The 20566-nt window shown below is 41.6% G+C and overlaps 2 protein-coding genes across 5 annotated transcripts in view; both read left to right on the top strand.

The window, feature by feature from the left end:
• Positions 1-693: 693 nt before the first annotated feature.
• acbd3 (acyl-Coenzyme A binding domain containing 3) lies at positions 694-9649 on the top strand. Of its 2 annotated transcripts, none has more exons than XM_030404662.1 (8): positions 694-1013; positions 2553-2694; positions 3001-3141; positions 3352-3510; positions 3808-3982; positions 4531-4774; positions 5453-5737; positions 7114-9649. In XM_030404662.1, the coding sequence occupies exons 1-8, from the start codon at positions 743-745 to the stop codon at positions 7326-7328; spliced, it is 1632 nt and encodes a 543-aa protein (XP_030260522.1). In that variant the 5' UTR covers positions 694-742; the 3' UTR covers positions 7329-9649. The 2 variants fall into 2 exon arrangements, with proteins under 2 accessions (XP_030260522.1, XP_030260521.1); XM_030404661.1 differs by having other exon boundaries at positions 5450-5737.
• A 2974-nt stretch (positions 9650-12623) lies between these two features.
• The window catches only part of nhsl1b (NHS-like 1b), a 106928-nt gene continuing 98985 nt past the window's right edge, over positions 12624-20566 (top strand). For 2 of the 3 annotated variants that reach the window (XM_030405393.1, XM_030405391.1), the window contains exon 1: positions 12624-13324. In XM_030405393.1, the coding sequence (XP_030261253.1) occupies positions 13006-13324 (319 nt within the window). In that variant the 5' untranslated portion in view covers positions 12624-13005. The remainder of the gene's footprint in view (positions 13325-20566) is intronic. The other variant, XM_030405390.1, reaches the window with a different exon arrangement.

The following is a 20566-nucleotide window of genomic DNA, read 5'->3' as shown; positions in this document are numbered from 1 at the left end:
TTATATTATTTGTAATCATGTTGTTCTCAACATATAAAATAAAACATGGAAAAGATTCCATGTAAAAATAAAAAGACTAAACTTAAAACATTAAACTCCTTAAGAACACAACTTTTGAGGTGTTTATATATATATATATATATATATATATATATATATATATATATATATATATATATATATATATATATATATATATGTTTTATGTTTAGCAAATTTTTCAGTTCATCGTATTAAGCATTGAAACAATTACTGACCTGGATTCCATTATAGAAATGTGCATGTACACAGGTTAATGTAAATTGCGTCAATTATTACGTAAAAAGAATATCGTCAAATTACGTCGAATTTACAGACGTATGAATTTAGGGGTCTTCAACTACAACAATACTACAGTGAATGTTTTATTTTATAATTACTTACAGTAGTGATGTAACATGAAAAATTATCATGAAATGTTATTTACTGTGCAAAAGTAACAAAGACAACATAGTGACGTCCAACAATTAAGTTATTCGTAAACGTGATTTTCTAAAAATACAATGAAGTGTCCGAAAATGTTTTTAATAGTGAGAGGAATAATAATAATAAAAAAAAAAAATAAAACCCTTACTGCTGGAGATAATTAACTTATCGCTTAGGCTTCGTCATTATTTACATCGAGAAAAAAAAAAAAAGAAACCGGAACTTCCGCCAGGTCTAAACGGAAGTAGGTACGTGGCCGCTTCAGCTGACAGTCTACATGATGGCGACAGAGGTTCAGAGCGGCGACCTCGACAGTGCTACTTCCAGCCGGCTCGAAGTTTCCATCGATGGCCTCACCCTCAGTCCCGACCCGGAGGGCGAGCAGAGCCAGGTCGAAGAGCCGGACCCCAAACCCGCGGAGCCCGAGACCGACACACCGAGCTCAGCTGGAGGCGAAGAAGATGGAGAGACTGGCAAACCTGCGATAGAGAGGAAATGGGGCTTTCCTTTGCAAGAGCTGTACGGACTGGGCCTTAAATTCTTCAAAGGTATCTTACGTTTCTTTCTAATATACAGCTCGAACGTCAAGCAAGCGTCCGAACCGACCGTTAAATAGAGAGACGAGCCGCCCGCTTGTCGCTGAGCTTAGCGCTGTGCTAACATTAGCCGTTAGCTGTCACCCGGGGCTGCTGCTGTCAGCCGCAGCTTTACATTAGCTTCATAGCTAACACCGCTAACAAGCTATTAGCCGGCTGTTAAAGGGTAAAACAAGCTCGGCACTTCCGAGCAGTCCATTTGTGGCTGCGTGGCCTGAGGACATTTTCATCCGGCGGTTCGCCCGGTTTTGTCTCATTCTCTTTCTCTCTGTCTGTGGTGATTGGCAGTATAGGTTGCCGTGCCACGTTCCCACTACCCCGTCAATTACTGTTGGAGATGTGATGCTAGAAGCTATCTGAATGATGGTTTATGATGATTTGTGTGGGGGCTGTATACACGCCCTGCCCTGTCAGAGCTGCGATAAATGGAGCCTGCTCCTCCCTGCTGCTTCAACTCCAATAGGATACCCTATAAAACACACAAGTACATTAGTGGTACTTGTGTCTTCCATACATACATACAAAGCTAACTGGGCCTTAATGCACTTTTCTTATATGCTGCTTCATCTCAGTTCATGTCAGGATTTGTGAATCTGACACCTAAATGCAGCGAATGAATACATGATTCCTGTTCTTCGCCTTCTCATTGGTATTTTGTGCTCTTCAGTGAGACAGATATCATGATGTGTCGCTAGATGATTGTCTTCCAATGTGTCGATTAACCCAGAATCCATGTATCTGTTGTGATCTTGGGCAACATATTGTGAATTATATTGTATTGTAAGTTATCGTAGCTAATACAAATTGAAAGACTATTTTATCAGGACAGTTTGAGCTACTGTGGTGGCATCAAACATTGCACTCTTTCTCTAAAAAGACAACTTGTCTGCTACTACATCGATGTAAGCTTCAGGAGGAAAGCTTCATTTTCAATTCTGTCAGTCTCACTAATTGATACCAGTCATGAGAACTCACAGTATATAACAGTCGTACGATATATCCTGCTTGCCGTTAACACAAGGTGCAATTAGTGTATCGCTTACATACTGGACGTGTTTAAGCAGTTGTGAACATCAGGCACGTGTATTGTTTATTGGAGCAACTCAGATGCGATGGCTGTGCAAACAGGTTTGGGCTTGGTAGTCATCTGCGCTTTGTATTTCTGGTCAGTTTAGGGGTTGGGCCCAATTGCATAACTTGAATACATAGAACTGGTTCTTGCCTCAGGTAGGATTAAATGCATTTCAGCACAATTGAGCTGTCATGAGGTTTTCATTAAGTCAGAGTGTCTGTAGTTTTTTGCAACAGACAACGGCTACAACAATCACCATACTAGTTGCTTTATAAACTTGTCTTGGACTAAGATGCCATATATTCTGCTACTGTTTCTGCGACCATTGTTGTAAAAAGACGGCAATCACAAGCACTTGTCAGCCCGCCTCGTTAAGACAAATGAATGCAACCTCACTGCTTCCTCATTGCTGCTCTCAGATAAAGATGGCAAGGCCTTCCACCCGACCTACGAGGAAAAGCTTCGACTGGTCGCCCTGCACAAACAGGTGTTGCTGGGCCCCTATAATCCTGATGCTTCACCTGAGGTCGGCTTCTTTGATGTTCTGGGAAACGACCGCAGGTAACCCCAGCACTGTATGCATGCCTCTCTGTTAACTGAAGTGTCGATAAAGTCATCTTTAGCTCTTCTTATTTCTTTGTGTGTTTAAAGTTTAGATGGCTGTAAACATTTCATTTCATTTTTGCTGTGTTCTAAAGAAACAATAGTTGGAACCATTTCTACAGCTTTTAGAATTCCGTTCCTTTTGTTACTGAAAAACAATAAACAGACCTGTTAAATGAGTGAAATAATACTCCAATGGCTGAGCCCAATTTGCCCAGCTACCTATCTAATTTATCTTCACCTCCATTCTCGCTCTGTGCACAGAAAAGAGTGGGCCTCCCTGGGCAACATGGAGCGGGAGGAGGCCATGGTGGAGTTTGTCAAGCTGCTGAACAAGTGCTGTAACCTCTTCGCTCCCTACGTCACCTCACACAAGATCGAAAAGGAGGAGCAGGAGAGGAAAAGGTAAGGTGCTCCACTTCAGTTCCCCCGAGACAAATTCCTCAGCTACAGTTTCTAAATACAGACTCCATCTCAGTTTGTCCTCTGTGCTGCCAGCCAAACTGTGAAGCAGCAGCAGCAGCAGGGGAAATGTTAGACATTAATTGACTGATGGTCTATGAAATGGTTTAATGGATTTAAACATTTGCATTGTTTATATATGTTCCACTCCAGGAAAGAAGAAGAGGAGCGTCAGAGACAGGAGGAGGAGGAAAGGGAGCAACAAAGGCAGGAGGAGGAGAGACGGAGGCTTGAGGAGGAGGAACGGCTGAGGAGAGAGGAAGAGGAGAGGAGACAGGCAGAGGAGGAGCGACTACGGATTGAGCAGCAGAAGTACGTCTTTCTCTATCACTGCGTGTGTTTGCATAATGTGCTCGGGCTGTCAGTATATCAATTTGACTTTTACATGATCATCACACTCTCCTGACGCTGATATCTACAGGGCTATTGTCTTCTCAGCCCTGGAGCAGGGCAGTCAGGGCACTTTAGTGGAGTCAGCTGAAATCTTCATACTCAGCACAACTCTTCTCTGTGTTATGACCCTAAAGCTTTCCACTGTCCATCATTGTCTCCCGTCCGCTTCCTGTACTTCCTCCCCTCACCAACTCTTCTCCTGTGTTCGGTTTCCAGACAGCAGATAATGGCGGCATTAAATGCGCAGACAGCAGTGCAGTTCCAACAGTATGCTGCTCAGCAGTACCCCAACAGCCCCGAGCAACAGCTGGGCCTCATCCGACAGCTCCAGGAGCAGCACTACCAGCAGTACATGCAGCAGCTCTATCAGGTCCAACTGGCCCAGCAACAGGTAGTGTGTTACACAAACGAAAGGGTAGACTTTCTTTGATTGATTTTTAATTCTGTATTCTGCAGTTAGTAAAAAAGTTTGAGCAAAATCTACGCCAAAAAAAAAAGATACACAAGATATTAAAACATATTCATTGACCAACAAGCCCAAATGCCTGCAGGTGAAACGTTCTGGTAACATTTTGAGATGTTCATGTCTAGAAAAAAAAAAGGAAAACATTTTGTGCTGTTGCTAACAGTATCCTAGTGTGAGTAAATCTGTCAAAAGCATTATTTACTTTTTTATAATTTTCACTTTATAATAAGGTATAAAATAAAGTGTTTGGTACGTGGGAAAGAGCTTTTTTTTAGTTTTTTCTAAATGTTGACAAATGGTAGAAAAAAATGTCAAGCTCCTCGAATCATCATGCAGCATTATGATGAGCGCAGCATTGAACAAACTCATCAGGGTAATAATTGTAGCCATTATGTTCTAGAAACCTCTCATTCTTTGTTTGAGTCCCTGGTTTGTTATTCAGTGTCTTAACGTTGTCCTTCCTCTTGTCCCAGGCGGCCTTACAGAAGCAGCAGCAGCAGGCTGATTTGGTGCAGGGCACCCTGGATTCTAACAGCTTCAACAGTGGTGAACCCACCCTCGCCTCAGCAGCGGGACCACTGTGTGCAGCATCGCCGCCTGTTGGAGAGGAAGCCCCCACTGTCAATGGGGGCCAGTCAGACTCATACTCGGAGGGCATGGACCGGGAACCGGAGCCCGAGCCGGCTGAGGAGGTCTCGGAGAACGGGCCTTTATTAGGTGGGTGGGCTGATGTCTCTGTCTTAAAGTGAAACACAAACTATGTGAACTGATTTCATGTTGATGGAATCTCCATTTTACTAATAGTGCAGCAAATGGCTACAGGGCAGAGAGGGAAGGAGATGGGAACTCTGTCAAACAAACAGAGCTTTACACTAAATCTGAAACCTGATTCTTATCTGCTGTGTCCTTGTTGATGTGACCTGGAGGGCAGGGAGGAGAAGAGCAGGAACAAGTGTTACATGATAGTCATCCTACCACACATTCTGTGTACAGCAGAGTAAGCACTCACACCAGAAGTGAACAAGGCCATGGTCTGATTCCAAAACATACATCCTGAACCAAATTATTCCACTTTGACCGGCCACGAACTGTCAACGTCATGTTTTGAGGAAAGATGGACGGAAAGCTTCGTATGCAAAAACAGCTCTTTGCCATTGGTCACATGTACTCATGTGTGCTATTTTGTCTCCCTTGGTGACACGCATAAACTGACAACATAGGTGGCCTGTTAGTTGAGATAGTTTTCCTTCCAATCTATGTATGCTGGTAGGAAAATGACTCCATAGGAAATAAGACTGTGATATTTTTTTGCTAATAGGAAACCTGCATGAGCAGATTTTATTGTATATATTTACAACAGATTGTAAAACCTCTCCTGTCCTTTGATCACAGCAGACTCCCCGCCAGTCATAGCTGCTCCCTCCATGTGGACACGGCCACAAATAAAGGACTTCAAGGAGAAAATCCGGCAGGACGCAGACAGCGTGATCACAGTGGGGCGTGGCGAGGTGGTGACAGTGCGCGTGCCCACCCACGAAGAGGGCTCTTACCTGTTCTGGGAGTTTGCCACAGACTATTATGACATCGGGTTCGGAGTGTTCTTCGAGTGGACGGATGCTGCTTCTGCTTCGGTCAGCGTGCACGTGTCAGAATCTAGCGATGAAGACGAGGATGAGGAAGGTGAGAATGGGCATGGGAAGTGTTTCTGATACAGATATTGTCAAGTGTGGCAGCGTTGATAAATCACCTTGTGGTGGCTATTTAAAAAAAACAGGTCATGGTGACAATATGTGTTAAGAAGTCAGTTTTACTTAGCTGGATGTTGTGTGTGGGGGTAGGCTCTCCATCGGTCTGCAATTGGAATTGATATCATATTGTACATACTTTGCTATTCAACAACATGCCAGCAAGTCATGGTAGCTATTTAATCTTCCATGTTTGCCAGAGAAGCAAGTGCTTTCAACGGAAACGTCTGTTTTCTCGGTTTTATTTTTTGTTCGACTAGTTATTCACCTCTTCGTTCGGTAATGAGTTGAACAGATATTATTATCACAAGTTTAGAACTTGCATACACCATAGTCAAACATCTCATAGTTCTCTGGTGTGAATAGAAATGAATTCTCACTTTATGTTGATAAGACATGAGGAAATGTTGTGCTGAGGAATTTGCATAATATGTTGGTTAGCTGCTCAAACAAGCTTTTTGAAATGTCAGTCCTTCTCAACTTCACTTCTGTTTCTTTGCTGGAGTAGCTGTTTTGTACGTTTATTTAGTTAAACAACAAAGTATGATTTTTACAGGAGATTGTGCCACATTAAGTCATGTATCTATTTTGTAGTGTACAAATTTGGTTTAAAATTTGACCCCCTAGGTGTGAGACTGATGCATAAAAGGACTTTGAGCCTTAATCCTGAGTGCACAGTGGAAAGTTGGAAAAACTGTACTGAACTCAAAATAGATTCATTTGGGTTCATTTGTCTACAAATTTAGAATTTAGAAAATGTAATTATGTGCTTGCAGAAAATGTTTTTCAGTGCTCAAAATATCTCGTGTGCCGTGGATTGAGGCACAAAAATAACTTTGTAGTGTTTGAGGTTAAAATGAAAACAGACAAGATCTACCTCTGTAGGGTTTCCAAGTGATATCATAGTCAACTATATTGGTTTCTTTTTAATCAGAATTGCAAATGCCAACAACACACCCAACAACATGAATTTATTCAATCATTTAATCTGTGGTGGAGAAGTGAAAGCAGATCGAAATGGTGCCCGCCTGACTGGATCGCCATTTAGCCTTCATTTTCCCCGGAGATATTTTGTGCCTGGTGGCAGACGAAATTGCGTAGTGAATGAGAGGTTTATAGGAGAGAAATCAAAACACTGATGGTGTCATTAATCTATAGTCATTACTTTGTGCAATCGATATTTACTCCAAAATGATATGTTAAAGCAAAAACCTTGCCAGTTTGATGACAGCATTGTGTAATAACAGTGAAGATGAGTCCCATTGGCGATTCCCTCCTGCTCACTCCAACTTGATACATGGTTGTCCACAGGTGATCCTCCCAGCGAGGAGGAGAAGGCAAAGAAGGAGGCAGGGAAACCCCAGGTGGATGAGATTGTGCCGGTGTACCGGCGGGACTGTCATGAGGAGGTGTATGCCGGCAGCCACCAGTACCCGGGCCGCGGAGTCTACCTGCTGAAGTTTGACAACTCCTATTCACTCTGGCGCTCCAAGAGTGTCTACTACAGAGTCTACTACACCAGATAAGCCTGAATACAGACACGGGGGGAGCCAAGGAGTGTGTATGTTCATGTATGTATGTGTGTGAGTAGGTGGAGATTTTTGTGATGGCAGCCTGTATGTGTGTGCGCGTGTGCATGTGAGGGAGAAAGTGATACCAGATCTATTCTGGACAAAACCACCAGAGGGTGACAAAGAGACACATCTGGAGCCCGACTTTGGAGATTGGACTAATATGTATGTACTGTATGTGTATGCGTGTCCAGAGATACACCCATGCTATAGCCTGTCATCGAGCCCATGGAAGAGGAGTGCGTATTCTCGTTGTATATTCACCGCCTGTCCTTGCTGCGCTCACATAGACCAAGCTGTAGGACTTTGCTCTCATATTGTATTTCACCACTTTTCACCCCGGGCTCCTCTTCTGTCACCACCCCAGCCCGACACTGTCCAACGTGGCCTTGTGGCTGTTTCTGCCCTGAGTGATGCTTTTTTTGTGAACGGAAACCCCGGCGAGTCCCGCACTCCTGCGAGCCAACTGTTTCCTGTTACTGTAGGTGGTAACCGGTGGTTGTTAATCCCACAAAGAACACAACGATGAAAATCAAATGATCTTGCAAATGTACTTCATGACACTATGTTTTCTGTCACAAACACACACACACACATTAAAAACACCAGTGCACACAAAGTTAATCATCCTTTTTTTGGTTGTGAATCTGTAGTCTGTGATTGTCTACAATAGTCACCATGCATACATGAAGATCTGACGGGATGATTAGTGGAAGCTGAGCGCTTGTTTTCACTTAATCTTTCACAAAAACAGTCCGTTATTTACATTTTATTTCATAGTACAATCTGACTGATGGGATGCATCAGGAGTAGGTTTTTTTTTGTTGTCGTTGTTTTTGTTTGTAATGTTGGAGTGTACTGGCAAATTTTATGAAGGACAGGCAGGAAGTCATTCCATTGATTTTGGGTGAACTCCAAATGAAGTGTTAAACTTTATAAAGTCGAGCATCTCAGCGTGTCATACAGAATAAGATGACTCAATAAATGTTTGCTCTCCCTCTCCCCTACAGATATTTGTTTTTATCTGTGTGATGCTGTTTCAGCTTGTTCTTTTCTACAGCGGTGTGCCTGCTTCTAAGGATGCACTAAAATCTTCGATTGTCCCCCGAGTTCATCGGTCGTTTCTGAAAGGGGAAAAAAAGGAGCTAGTATTGAGACAGAAGTATATTAATATTACCTGGGATGTTTTTGTGTTTATCATTGTGTGTTTGGAGATTGCTGTACTCAGTTCTGACACACCTAACAATAAAAAAAAAATTCTATTTTTTGGAGGTCACGGCGCACTGTTACGTCTTTGTAGCTCTCATACGTAAAAAAGGAAAAAAAGAAAAAAGAAATCCATCACAAACTACAGTGCTGGCGTTGAGTTTTTTTTTTTTTTTCCATCCTGGTATGAATTAACTCAAATTGTCATCTCAACTAAGGTATGGTGAATAAACTGAGATTACTTCTGTTTGTGTTCTGGGTGATGTGGTTGCTTACTAACTCAGTTGTGACATCTAAGTGTATTCCTTTTTTTTTTTTCTTCTTCTAATTTGATGCCATAATTTACATTCACTGTCGATCGGTCTCACATTGCAATAGGCGTCTGTTGTACCAACCACATGGCTGCATCATGAGCAGTGTGTCCAGCAGGTGTCAGATGTTCACTCTTTGAGGTGTATTTGTAAATTTTTTTCTTTTTCCTGTGTATGCCACCAAACTCTAAAAGACGATGAGGTGGAAATAACTGAGTGATCCTCCAGTGTCCTATTGTGAGTGTCGATTCATTATATTATTTAATTCGGGGCCACTCCTGCCTCCTGTCCATTCGGTGATTCGTATAACAAAATGTCACCACTCATGGCGAAAACGAAAGCCAGAAAGTTTTAAGAAAGTTCCCATATGTTCTGAAGTGTGATGTCTGTTTTTTTTTTTTTTTTCTTTTTCTTAACGCTCACCAAATGGTTTGAGCCGACTCGTTCAAGCCTTGTATGTAAATAATTCTACAAATTAAGTTTATGTATGGGTTTTTAGATGTGGAAGAAGGTTATGGTCTGGAGAATCAATGCACTGTAAAATATGGTGAATGAGATATATATGTATACATTTTACCCCGAATGAAAGTCCAAAACTTGTAGGAAGCGTAAGAACTGTAAGACTCTGTTGACAGACATGAAGAGACAGAAAAAGCTCATCTTTTTGTATTGTTTTGACTTGTTTGGATCTCTTATGAGTTACAAGATCTTTTTTGGGCATATATTTAATCTTGATTAAACTTATGTTCATCTCTAGAATTGGATGGTTTGTCTGCTTTTCCATTTTTATTTAATAAACTCTCACCTTTATAATCACTGTCGTATATGAACAGTGCCGTTTATAAAACTCCATTCCTGGCTTATTGGGACATTTGAAAGGAACTAAGCCATCGTAAGTTTGGTTTTATCCACCTGTTGTCTCCCTAGTATGAAAGCCCATTCAAAAATCATGAAAACTCAGCTTGGTTTAAATATTCTCATGGTAAATAATGAAATTAAGAAAAAAAAGGGTTAGGTCAGATAAATCAGACTTGATCTTTACATTTACGTTTACCTTGATCTCGTGATTATGACTTTTTATCTTATAATTATGGCCTTTTATCTAATAAACGTGACTCTTCATCTCATAGTTATGATTTATCTCATAAATATGAGTTTTTATCTTATGACTTTTTTTATATAAATGTGACTTTTTATCTTATACATATGACTTTTCATCTCATAATTATGACTTGTCTCATAAATATGAAGTATATTTTTTTTGGCCTATGTGCCTTTATTGATAGAACAGCTGAAGATACAACAGGAAACAAGATGAGAAAGAGGGGGAGTGACACACAGCAAAAGGCCCTAGGCCAGGACTGGAACCTGGGGCTGCTGCAGCAAGGACACAGCCTCTGTACATGGGACGCCTGCTCTACCAACTGAGCTAAATGGCGCCACTAAATATGACTTTTATCTAATAACGTGACTTTTTATCTGATAAATATGACTTTTATCTTACAAACGTGACTTTTTATTTGATAAATATGACTTTTATCTTACAATTATGACTTTTAATCTTATAAACGAGACTATTCATCTAATAAATATGACTTATCTAATAAATGTGACTTTTTATCTTATAATTTTGACTTAAGATCGTATAAACATGATTTACGATGGGAATATCTTTCATCAAGCTGAGTTTTATCTATTTGTTTTTTCTTTAACTTGCAAAAATGGGCACGTCTGACACCAGCAACCAAGGGGAAGTCTTCTTTCAGTTTCATAAGATAACAGAAGTAGGAGGTAGAGTTGGCATGCAAGGAAACACAAAAAGATGGCCTTGGGACAACAGAAAAATATTAGCTTGTTCCTTTTTTTTTTTCCACCGGTGGTGAATGTGTCATCCTCATGCTGCTTTCCTGTCTTACACGTTTTATGCTGAGGAAAGGACAAACACGGATGTAACTCACGCGTAACAGGACACTCTATGACTTCCATTTATGCACATGGGTTGCTGTCACTATGGGCAAAGTTAGGGGACAGCTGAATCAGCGTTTTTCTTTTCTTTTTTACAACTTGTTAAACTGTTATAGTGCACATACCAGCTGGAGAGGAATTTACAGATTTCCAGTCAGTTGAGTGATAAGAAAACATGGACAGTGGAGACACATGCCAGGACTGGGTGGTTTGGGTGTCACATTTAGAGGTTCCCTTCAAGTTGCTGTGTTCACTTGAAGACACCAGGGGGCGTGTTAAATTCTACACAGGCACATTTTGCCAACTGGACATTTGTTAGCCAGACTTTAAGAGGAATCCACTAAAGTAAATCTGAGCTATGCTATCAATGATGACAGCTCGCTCTTTGGAATTTAAAGAGCAGTGGTGGGATGCCAGGCGGTGGACTGTCCACAGGCCCTGGACAAACATGCCTTGTACACACAAAGAGGAGATAAATCAGAGACAAGTGTTCAGAGAATGTGTTGTCCACTGGTTATTTTAAAAGGTATGAGCAAACAACTGACATGTCCTTTGTTTAAAGTAGGGGCACAGAAATTGTAGACTAATGGTACTTTTTTGTTTTTTTTTGTTTTACATATGTTATCTTAACCTGTCAGTAGCCATTTGTGGGTTACATGGGAAGTTTAAATGTCACCATATAATAACAAAAATACAATACAAAACACTCCCATGGGATTTTTGCTGGTAAGTATGCTGTAAACTATATGTAAACTTACTCTAACTAGCGTTTAATACTGTAACTATAGGCCTGCGAGCTATGTTAGTTGAATAATTCAAACTAGCTAGCTTCTACACCTTAACTTGGCTAATCCTAGCTTCTGCTACTTACACAAACAGGTGGCTAAAATTAATGTGCCCATTTCTCAATTTGATGAAATTTAATAATTCATTAAAACAAAATAAAAAACAATGTATTATTATTATTATTATTATTATTATTATTATTATTATTATTATTATTAGTAGTAGTAGTAGTAGTATGTATTTTTATGATAATTAAAGCTAGTTACATTTCAGCAGAATAACTTTGCAACACTAGTTTAGCTAACTACAATGTCAGATAATTACATCAACATGACATTATAGTCTCCTAATTTCTCAATTTAATTTTAATCAATTATTGGTACCATGCATTTTAATAACTATTCAAGCTAACTTTAGTGCTGCACTGTAACTTGGCTACGAAAGCTTAGCTAACTTTGATGTCTCGTGATTATACAAACTGTGTAAACAAATGTTTTATTTCTCCTTTTTTAATAAGGCTTGATCATATATTTAAAACTAGGTATTTCAGCCAGCTATCAGAAGTGAAAAAAAAAAAAAAATCATTTGTGTCATTTGTTTTTCTGCTGTTCAGTTGTGGGTTTTAATGCAATCTTCCTGGTTCAATGCACAGTTATATAGCCATTAAATGTGGAAAAATTAATTCAGATTTAATTAACTTTCCCCAGCCCTATTAATGTGTACTTAATATAGCATGATATGACAATTTAATGAATTAATTAACTTCATTAATTAACAGGCACTGCTGTAAAAGTGAATATTAGTTGCTTAATTATCGCTTAGTGGACCTTAGTGCATGAAAAAAACTGTGTTTTTAGCCTCACACTGATTTCATCTAACTCCTCAGTTCGAGTCCCTCCGGTTCCATTTGGAATGATCCGGTCCCGGTTTTCCATCAGACCGCTCCACAGACTACGAGGGGAGGCAGGTAAACCGTCCTGTGTGTGCGTGTGTGTGTGTGTGTGTGTTCGGGGCTCCGCGTCCAGCTGCCACAGGTGGTTATAGTATTCTCCGGGTTTTTATTTGTACTTTCCCCGACTTTTCCTCGTGTTTTTTTCTTCTCTTTTCTCTCCAGGCTGCGCTCTGTCTGGTTGAATTTGAATAGACTTTGGGAGGCAACGTCTCCAGTGTACAGCAGCACAAAGTCCCCCGTGCTTTGAAAAACAAAAAATATGGCGGGATCGGAGGATCACAGCGCCTCGCAGATTGAATCCACCACTGGAAAGCGATGCGTCTTGGATTTGTTTTAAAGCTGTAAGGGGTTGTGTGTGTGTTTTCCCCAACAGTTTCTCGGGTCCCGCCGGAGTTAATGGTTTGAAATAAACATGCCCTTTCATCAGAGGAGCATCGAGCCGAGGCATGTGAGTAGGTTGTCGGCGAGGGATGGCAGGACGCCGGTGGAGGACAACGGGAGACGCAAGCTGAAGAAACCCGTGTTGTTTTCGTCCCTGGACGAGGTCGGCTGTCACACGCTCACCAGCATAATACACCAACTCTCGGACCTTTCTCGACATGCCAGCGACATCTTCCTGGGCATCGAGATGGAGGCGGGGATGGTGTTCAGGAGGTCCTGCAGGATTCAGGGGCGGCTGCAGAGGCTGCAGGGGGAGATCCGCAAGTTGGATCCCAAGAAAGTCAAAATCCGTAAGTCTGATGGTGACATGTTGAAAGTTTGAGCGCTGGTGTATCCCCCTTATTATCTGTCCCCACAATCATATGTCATCTGGGAATATTGTGGTAAGGTTAAGAGGAGTCACGTTAAACTTTAAATTGAGACACACTGACGTGTAGTTTGTATATTATGAATGAACATGCATGGCAGTTTCTCTCATTTATTAACCGCAAAGGAGTTGTAAGTGTTAATGTGAGAAATCTGACCTTGAATCAATCTCTATATCTGGAGTTACCTGTTGGATTTTTGCATCTCTGTCAGAACAACATTGGTGTGGAGCGATGGTGGTCATGTCCAAGGTGACTGTCACGTTTGTATCCACTGAGACAACCAGTGACCAGAGTGACCAGTGTCTCCTCCAGACTTATGTTAATGAGGGCGTTTGTGAGTCCTGTCAGAGATGATGGATCTCTTACTCTCAACGCTCTCACCATCTGTGTTCAGGTCTTCAAAGGACACCGAGATCACAGGGAGGGGATGGCAACCCATTTCTTCTCGCTGTTTTAATGCGTGTAAACAAAGTCGGTCAACACAAGATGAACGGAAAATCAATTTTCTCTTTTTACGGCGGCCTGCGCTTGCTTAAGTTTGGAGATTTCTTTTGTGAACCCTACCTCCTGTAGTCTCAAACATAGAGGTTATATATTAACTCAGACTTTGGCTCGCGCTGTGGTGACAGTGCCAGCTGAAAAAAGAAATGGATTTAAAGGTCTGTCCGTTCTGATGCAGACCTCTAGTAAAGCATTTGAGTAAGTACATATCCTCTGCTTCCTCTTAGGTAGGTTGTCACGGGGTGCTGTACATATACACAGTACTTAAGGGATCATGTTTCCCATTGATTCCCTGTATGGCTTCTTTGTTAGTCTAATTTGCCTCAGAAATATGTTGCAAAATCATTTTTACGAGGACGAGCCCAAATTTCTCTGAGCATAAGCGGAGGAGGCGTTTTTTAAAAAAAAAGTTCTGAGTCAGAGCTTTTGTTTCCTTTTTACCGTCCTTCCTATCTATTCACCCTGTGTTGGCTCTGACCATGACTCACACTGTCTCTGTCTCACACACAGATTCAAAAACTGGTTGCAGGGGAAATGATAAGCCGAGCAGACAGTTTCCAGACACAAGTGAATGTGATGTACGATGAGCAATGGATTGAACACAGACTGATTTGGGGGGTACCCGCTACGTGACGGCTACCAGACACTTAGCTAATCCCCGGTGTTATCGCACGGCGTGACTCAACGGCTCCCATTATCCGTACCTGTTGAGGTTCTGATGAAGGCCCTGCAGTAGGTGGGGCTGGGAGTTGCTTTTTTAAAACTTGAGGCCGTACACGTCAGTCATTCAGCGGAGGTGTGAGTGGAGTAGACTGGAATGTGGTGTGTTGCTCAGCCCCAAGGCCAACGCTGGATGCACAGGAGCTCCGAAATTCCGGTTCATGACTCGATATCTTTCCACAGAAACAAACACCTGTCTGTAAAATATGGCTTGCCAAACGCCCTCCAGCATTACTCCAGGAAGACAGTGACGGATTTGAATATGTCATCGTACAGAACAGCTGGTGGAGTTTGTTTTGAATGAATAAATTTGATTGTGTGATGCAGATACAGAGCATTCGTTGACGTGTAATAGTGTTGCGGAGCCTTTTATTACTCACGGTTTTATATCCTTGTATTAAACACACCTCACTGCTTTTTGTTTTTTGATGAGACCGGCTACTTGAGCAGGCCCAAAAGGAATGTGTTTCGGACTTATATCAACTTATAGCTTGCGTGTAGGCATTTCACTGTGACCCCTCGCTCTTTTGTCTTCAACTACTGTGGGTCCTGCTCTAACCTCAGGTCGGAGATGGATCATGTTACTGGTGAGGGGCCCCTATATGCTGGGTGACTCTCCGAGGGAAGGGCGTAGTGAGTGTGTGTGGAGTCCTGTTCTCGCCGTTTGTGGTCAAATTATCAGGGCAGTTTGAACGGGGACATGATAGTCAAATGTGATCGTCCTCTCTGTGCATCTCATGCCACTGCTAATCCATTTGTGCTGAAGTGCGGGTCACCAGGTCGGAGGTCGTTCTCTCCGGACTCAGAGGGGAACACATGACACTCCAGAGTCAAGAGTTTAAACAAAGTCTTGTTTGGCTGACTCTGGTTTCTGCTGCAGGCCAGCAAAGGTCAGCTCAGCTATGGCTGGCTAATGGATAGCTACTGCCACACCCTGATCTATTAATTGAATTAAAATGACTGGGAGCATGAAAGGACAATTAAGTCTGACACAAACACTGGAACAAACAACAAGTACTCTGTGTACGTTCCCAAGGCGCACCATGGCAACTTCATACTGTCTGTAAATATGAGGAGTTGATTGGGAAGAAGGTTTACAGTTAACATTTGCAAATAAAACTGCTTAAAAACAGGCAAAGTTTGTAGAAAATGCTGCTATCAAGTAGTATAACTTGTGCTAAAGTTAAATAGCTTTCAGCTCAACTCTGGATAACCCTGACATTGTGTCCATAGTCGTCAAAGGATTTAGGATCCTGAATAATTTATCCATGTCAGACTGCACTGAATGCCTGTTGAAGCATTCAGCCACAATGAAAACAGAAAAAAGAACATCAATTTGCGTCATCCATTGTGGGCGCTCCCGTGTTATGAAAACAGCAAAATACTAAACATGCCATTGCCATAGTCTTGATGTTTCTGTGAAGGGTTATTGTGATATGATTCAAGATGAGTGGAAATGATTGTTTTCGCATGGCAGTTTTAATTTTCACTGAGAAAACTTTTAAAACCATGATGATGTGACGTTTGCTGGAGTTTGTACCAAAAAAATCATGTTTTTTTTTACTTTTAAAGAACAAGATTTGTAGGGCGGGGCATCTCTGCAGCACTACAGTGCTTATTTACCTCACGATTTCGATATTGCACTTCGCCATTTTGTGATTTTGATAATATTTAGATCAATTGTCCTGCCCTACTTCTGTGCATGAAGAACTCCCAAAAGAGTAACTGGCAGAGGAGAGTATCCTGGCCAAGAACAGCAGCCGCACAGTTGCATAGCTGCAAAATTCAAACAAACATATAAAAATTAAAATGAAAAACAGATTACAAATTGCTGAGATAAAAAGTATCAAAACATTCATCCAAATTCAAAACAAGTCCTTTCTTTATTTAGAAACGTTTTTTTAAATGCATCCAGTGTGACCTGCAATTTTTCAGCTGATTTCAGGCAGAGGAAGCCGCGTACTTAAATGTGTTTCTAGTTTGCCAGTGTGTTATTCATGGTTTTATGTCATATTCTGATTTACATGTGGGTTCTAGAGACAGTCACATAGATCATATTGTTTGAAAGAATGCATCAAAACTCTAAAGTCACTGCTTTTGATTGCCCACCATATATTTCACCACATTTCTCTCAAAACGGTCAATTATTTTCAAAGACAGCCTAAAATTGCAGAGATTAAAGGACCTTTAACGTGGGACTGACATGTCACAACTTTGGTTTTTAAGATGAAGTGTGTTAAACTCTGAGTCTCCTTTGCCAAATATAGCACTGGGTTGAATAGGGAGTAAGCTATTTTAACGATGAAAGTAGGTCGAACTAGTGAAGGTTAATTGGAGTTAGAAGAGACTTCGGGTCTCCCTGTCAGATATCTTGATGCCCACTAGCTACCTGCTGCTTTGGGGCTCTGACACACACACACACACACACACACACACACACACACACACACACACACACACACACACACGCTGAGCTGAGAAAAAGACAATCTGGACTGGACAAATGTTTCCAGCTGACCTGCTGATGTCCACAGTCAATCTTCCTCTGAAAGACACACATGCAAACTGTCCGTGCATTCCGCCACACATCAGTTATTTATAGAGGTATGTCTTTGCCCACTGATCTTTCATCTCTAGCATGCTATCATGTTTAGTGTGTGTTCCTGTGTTCAAGTGCTTCTCAAGGACCTGTGTGTGTGTGTGTGTGTGTGTGTGTGTGTGTGTGTGTGTGTGTGTGTGTGTGTGTGTGTGTGTGTGTGTGTGTGTGTGTGTGTGTGTGTCTGTCTGTTGATGGACATTGGACCATGAGTGTTTATGCTTAAACAGTGCTACCTGGTAATGATGATAATGAAACTAAACTGCTTGAATGGGATCCAAGTTGTGCCCCTGATCACACGGTACAAGAATAACAAAGCACAGTCATACCTAGATAAACTAATTGCTGTTTATCATTTTTAAACAGTCTTTTCCTGTTTGTCACACACACACACTCTCACACACACACACACACACACACACACACACACACACACACACACACACACACACCTCAATTGCCCCCAGTCACTATTCACTCAGGCCTGCCATGGTTCCCTCCATTCATTGATAGGGAGCAGTCATTACGCAGCCAGAATCCACAAGTCAGTTCCCACAGGGTTCGTTCCAGCGAAAGGAGCCCGGCCTGGTTCTAGAGGTCGACCCTGTCCCATGAGGAACAAAAGAGACGGGGTCGGGAGGGATTGAGAAAGAGAGGAAAAAGTGAGAGAAAAATAGGGAGAAAGAGTGGGAAAGGAGGGATATTTTCATTGAACTGCATCTGACTTGGCCTGTTTGAATGCGCGCACACATGCAGCCGCCCTCTCTCACGCCTCTGTGCAGACTGCCCAGGATGTAGCCGCAGCCCTGGCGAGGGCACGGAGGAGAGTTAGGGAGTGACAAATGCAAAAGGGAGTTACAGGGAGAGATGATGGATGAATGCAAGTGCTGTTCCGAAACCTCTCTTGTGTATTTGTCTTTGTATGTATACACACACGCCCTTCCCTCACCAGTCTGTAAGTGTCACCATAAAACACTTGTTGATCATCCCATGTAATGCCGCCTCCTCTCAGTGCTGTCCCACAGTTCTCCCGCTTAGTAAACTAAATCTGTCAGAGACGGATTTGCTCTTGATGGTATGAGACAGTAAAGTTAATAAGAAAATGGCTATATTTAGCGCCGTGGGTGTGTGTGTGGAACTCGGTGTGTTTAAGTCCTGGTTTGAGTGGTGGCGTTAAGCATGTGTGGAGCGCTAGGAAGTCCGTGAATACCAGCTCGCTCTATGACATATGCTAGTTTATTTTACCATGCCTTGCCCATTTGTTCATTGCATTTCATGGCTAGTAGTGCACATAATAAGTCTTAGCAATTCTTTCAGCAAAACATTTTAACAAGTTATTAGAGGCTTTTAATCTACTTATATAAAGTGTTTGTTTGGTACAGACCCTTACAAAGGTCACTTCATCTCGATTTCTATAGTGTTTTAGATGAAAATGAAAACAATGATGCAAAAATGTTTGCAGTGTAACTTTACTTATTCATTATTTACCACATTTGCAGCCCTAATTGCCATACACAGTCTGAAGTCTCTGACAAGATTTAATCATGGCTGTCCACAAACACACACACACACACACGTGCCACGTTCACACACTCAGAAGAGCCAGATGCTTGCAGGATGTCAAGCTGGCAGTTGTGCTCTAGTGTAATCCAGGGTTTAACCAGCCAGCGGGGAGATGAGCAAGATTTAATTCCCACTGACCTCTGCTTGGAAGAAGGATCCAGAGATGGAGCAGGATGCCGCTCCATCGACTGGAGTAGATGGAATTGTAGATGTAGTTGTGGATGCAAGCACATTTTCACCAACACACACCTTGTCATGTGTTTACAATTAATGATGTACTCATCATTTATTTCACTTCTTCATCACACAGTTGGTACAGCAGCTGTTACGTGCCCTTTTCTCTCTTCTCTCGTCTCTCTCCTGGCTTAAGCAACGGTAAACTCCTTTTTTCGCATTATTTTACATTTTAAATTGCGAGTATCCTAGAATCATTAAAGCAGACAGTTTTCAACATATTAGTAGGGTACATGTCGGAATGTATGCACATTTGTTTGTATTTTCTTGTGGATTTTACATTAGCTGCATTACAACAGATTTATTCATTACTGCACATTGTGATAGTGACAATAGTGTGCTTAAAGAGTGCAGTCCCAGAGTTCAAATTGAGGTCAGGGTCCAGATTTTACACAATTGTTTTGGTGAAAAATAATACCAATATCCAGATGTTCAGGTCCGATTGTATTTCCCCTGGAGAACCGAACAAGGGCTGAAGTGACAGCAGAGAGGAGGGGAAGTCTGTAGAGAACAGATGAGCCTGAGCTCGGCTCTGACTGAAATTAAAAAATAACCAAATTCGGCTTTTGAGGGATTGTATATTTCTCTGCAACATCTGAAAAAACAGTTTCACAGCTTGTGTTGAGTGAATGGGACCGTTGCTGTGCGTCTGTGCACAGATGTGACATGATGTTTCAGCATATTCCATTGTCAGCCACTCTCCCTTTTCGCCTCCCTCCTTCCTCTGTTTTAAAGTCTCTTCCTCTCTCGCCTCTCTCTTACTCCCCTGTCCTATATTTCTCTCCCTTTCTCTCTTCCTGTTGTTTCATATGGCTTCCAGACCTTTCCTCTGTCATCTCTGTCCATCCTCTGCACTTTGATGTCAGCCCTCATACTGCCACGCTGACCACAACAAAGATGAGGCTCGTGCTTGCCCTTTATCTTTTTTTCTCGCTCTTTGTCTCCCTTATAAAATGTGTTTTGTCTTGCTTTATACATCTGTTTTGTTGTATCTCTTTCTTCTTGACTTTTTAAGCCTCCTCTATCTGTGCATTTATATCACATCCTCTCTTTAAATGTGTTTTGATATTCATGAACATCAGGTTGGACCTTTTTAATTGCAGTTTTAATTATGTGTTCAGGTGCTCTGAGGATTGGTCGTATACCTTTCTGCTCCTTGCATTTGTACTCAATTAATATACTGTAATTACACAGCCTGGTGAGTGTGAATTAGCAGATTGACTTAATACTATAATGTATTATCATACAGATATATAAAGTGTAGGACACAGCAGCGAGGTTGTTGGCATCTAATATTTTTTATTGTCTGAAGCCGGGAGTGCCGAGTACGGGCAACAGTATTCATGAGAAATGGATGTCCATTAAAAATCTATAATAAGGCCTATTGCTGCACACAAAAGAGCTTTACATTGATGCACTTTGGCAGCTTTATTATTTTTCTAGAACTGGGTGGTAACCATTGACTGCAGCTGTTTTTTTGCATTAACCTGGAGCACACTTGTTGAAACAATCGGAAATTGCTCTAGTTAATTTCAAGTTGCAAAATGATG

The sequence above is a fragment of the Sparus aurata genome, chromosome 22 (genome assembly GCF_900880675.1).
Source record: "Sparus aurata chromosome 22, fSpaAur1.1, whole genome shotgun sequence".
Lineage (NCBI taxonomy): Eukaryota > Metazoa > Chordata > Actinopteri > Spariformes > Sparidae > Sparus > Sparus aurata.
Note: the sequence above shows the minus strand (reverse complement) of the source record. Positions and strands in the feature narration are given on the sequence as shown.

Coding starts and splice junctions, on each gene's coding strand:
- acbd3 (XM_030404661.1), top strand. CDS start 743: ATGATGGCGACAGAGGTTCAGAGCGGCGACCTCGACAGTGCTACTTCC. Junction 1,014..2,552: donor GGGCCTTAAATTCTTCAAAG/GTATCTTACGTT, acceptor TGCTGCTCTCAG/ATAAAGATGGCAAGGCCTTC. Junction 5,738..7,113: donor TGAAGACGAGGATGAGGAAG/GTGAGAATGGGC, acceptor GGTTGTCCACAG/GTGATCCTCCCAGCGAGGAG.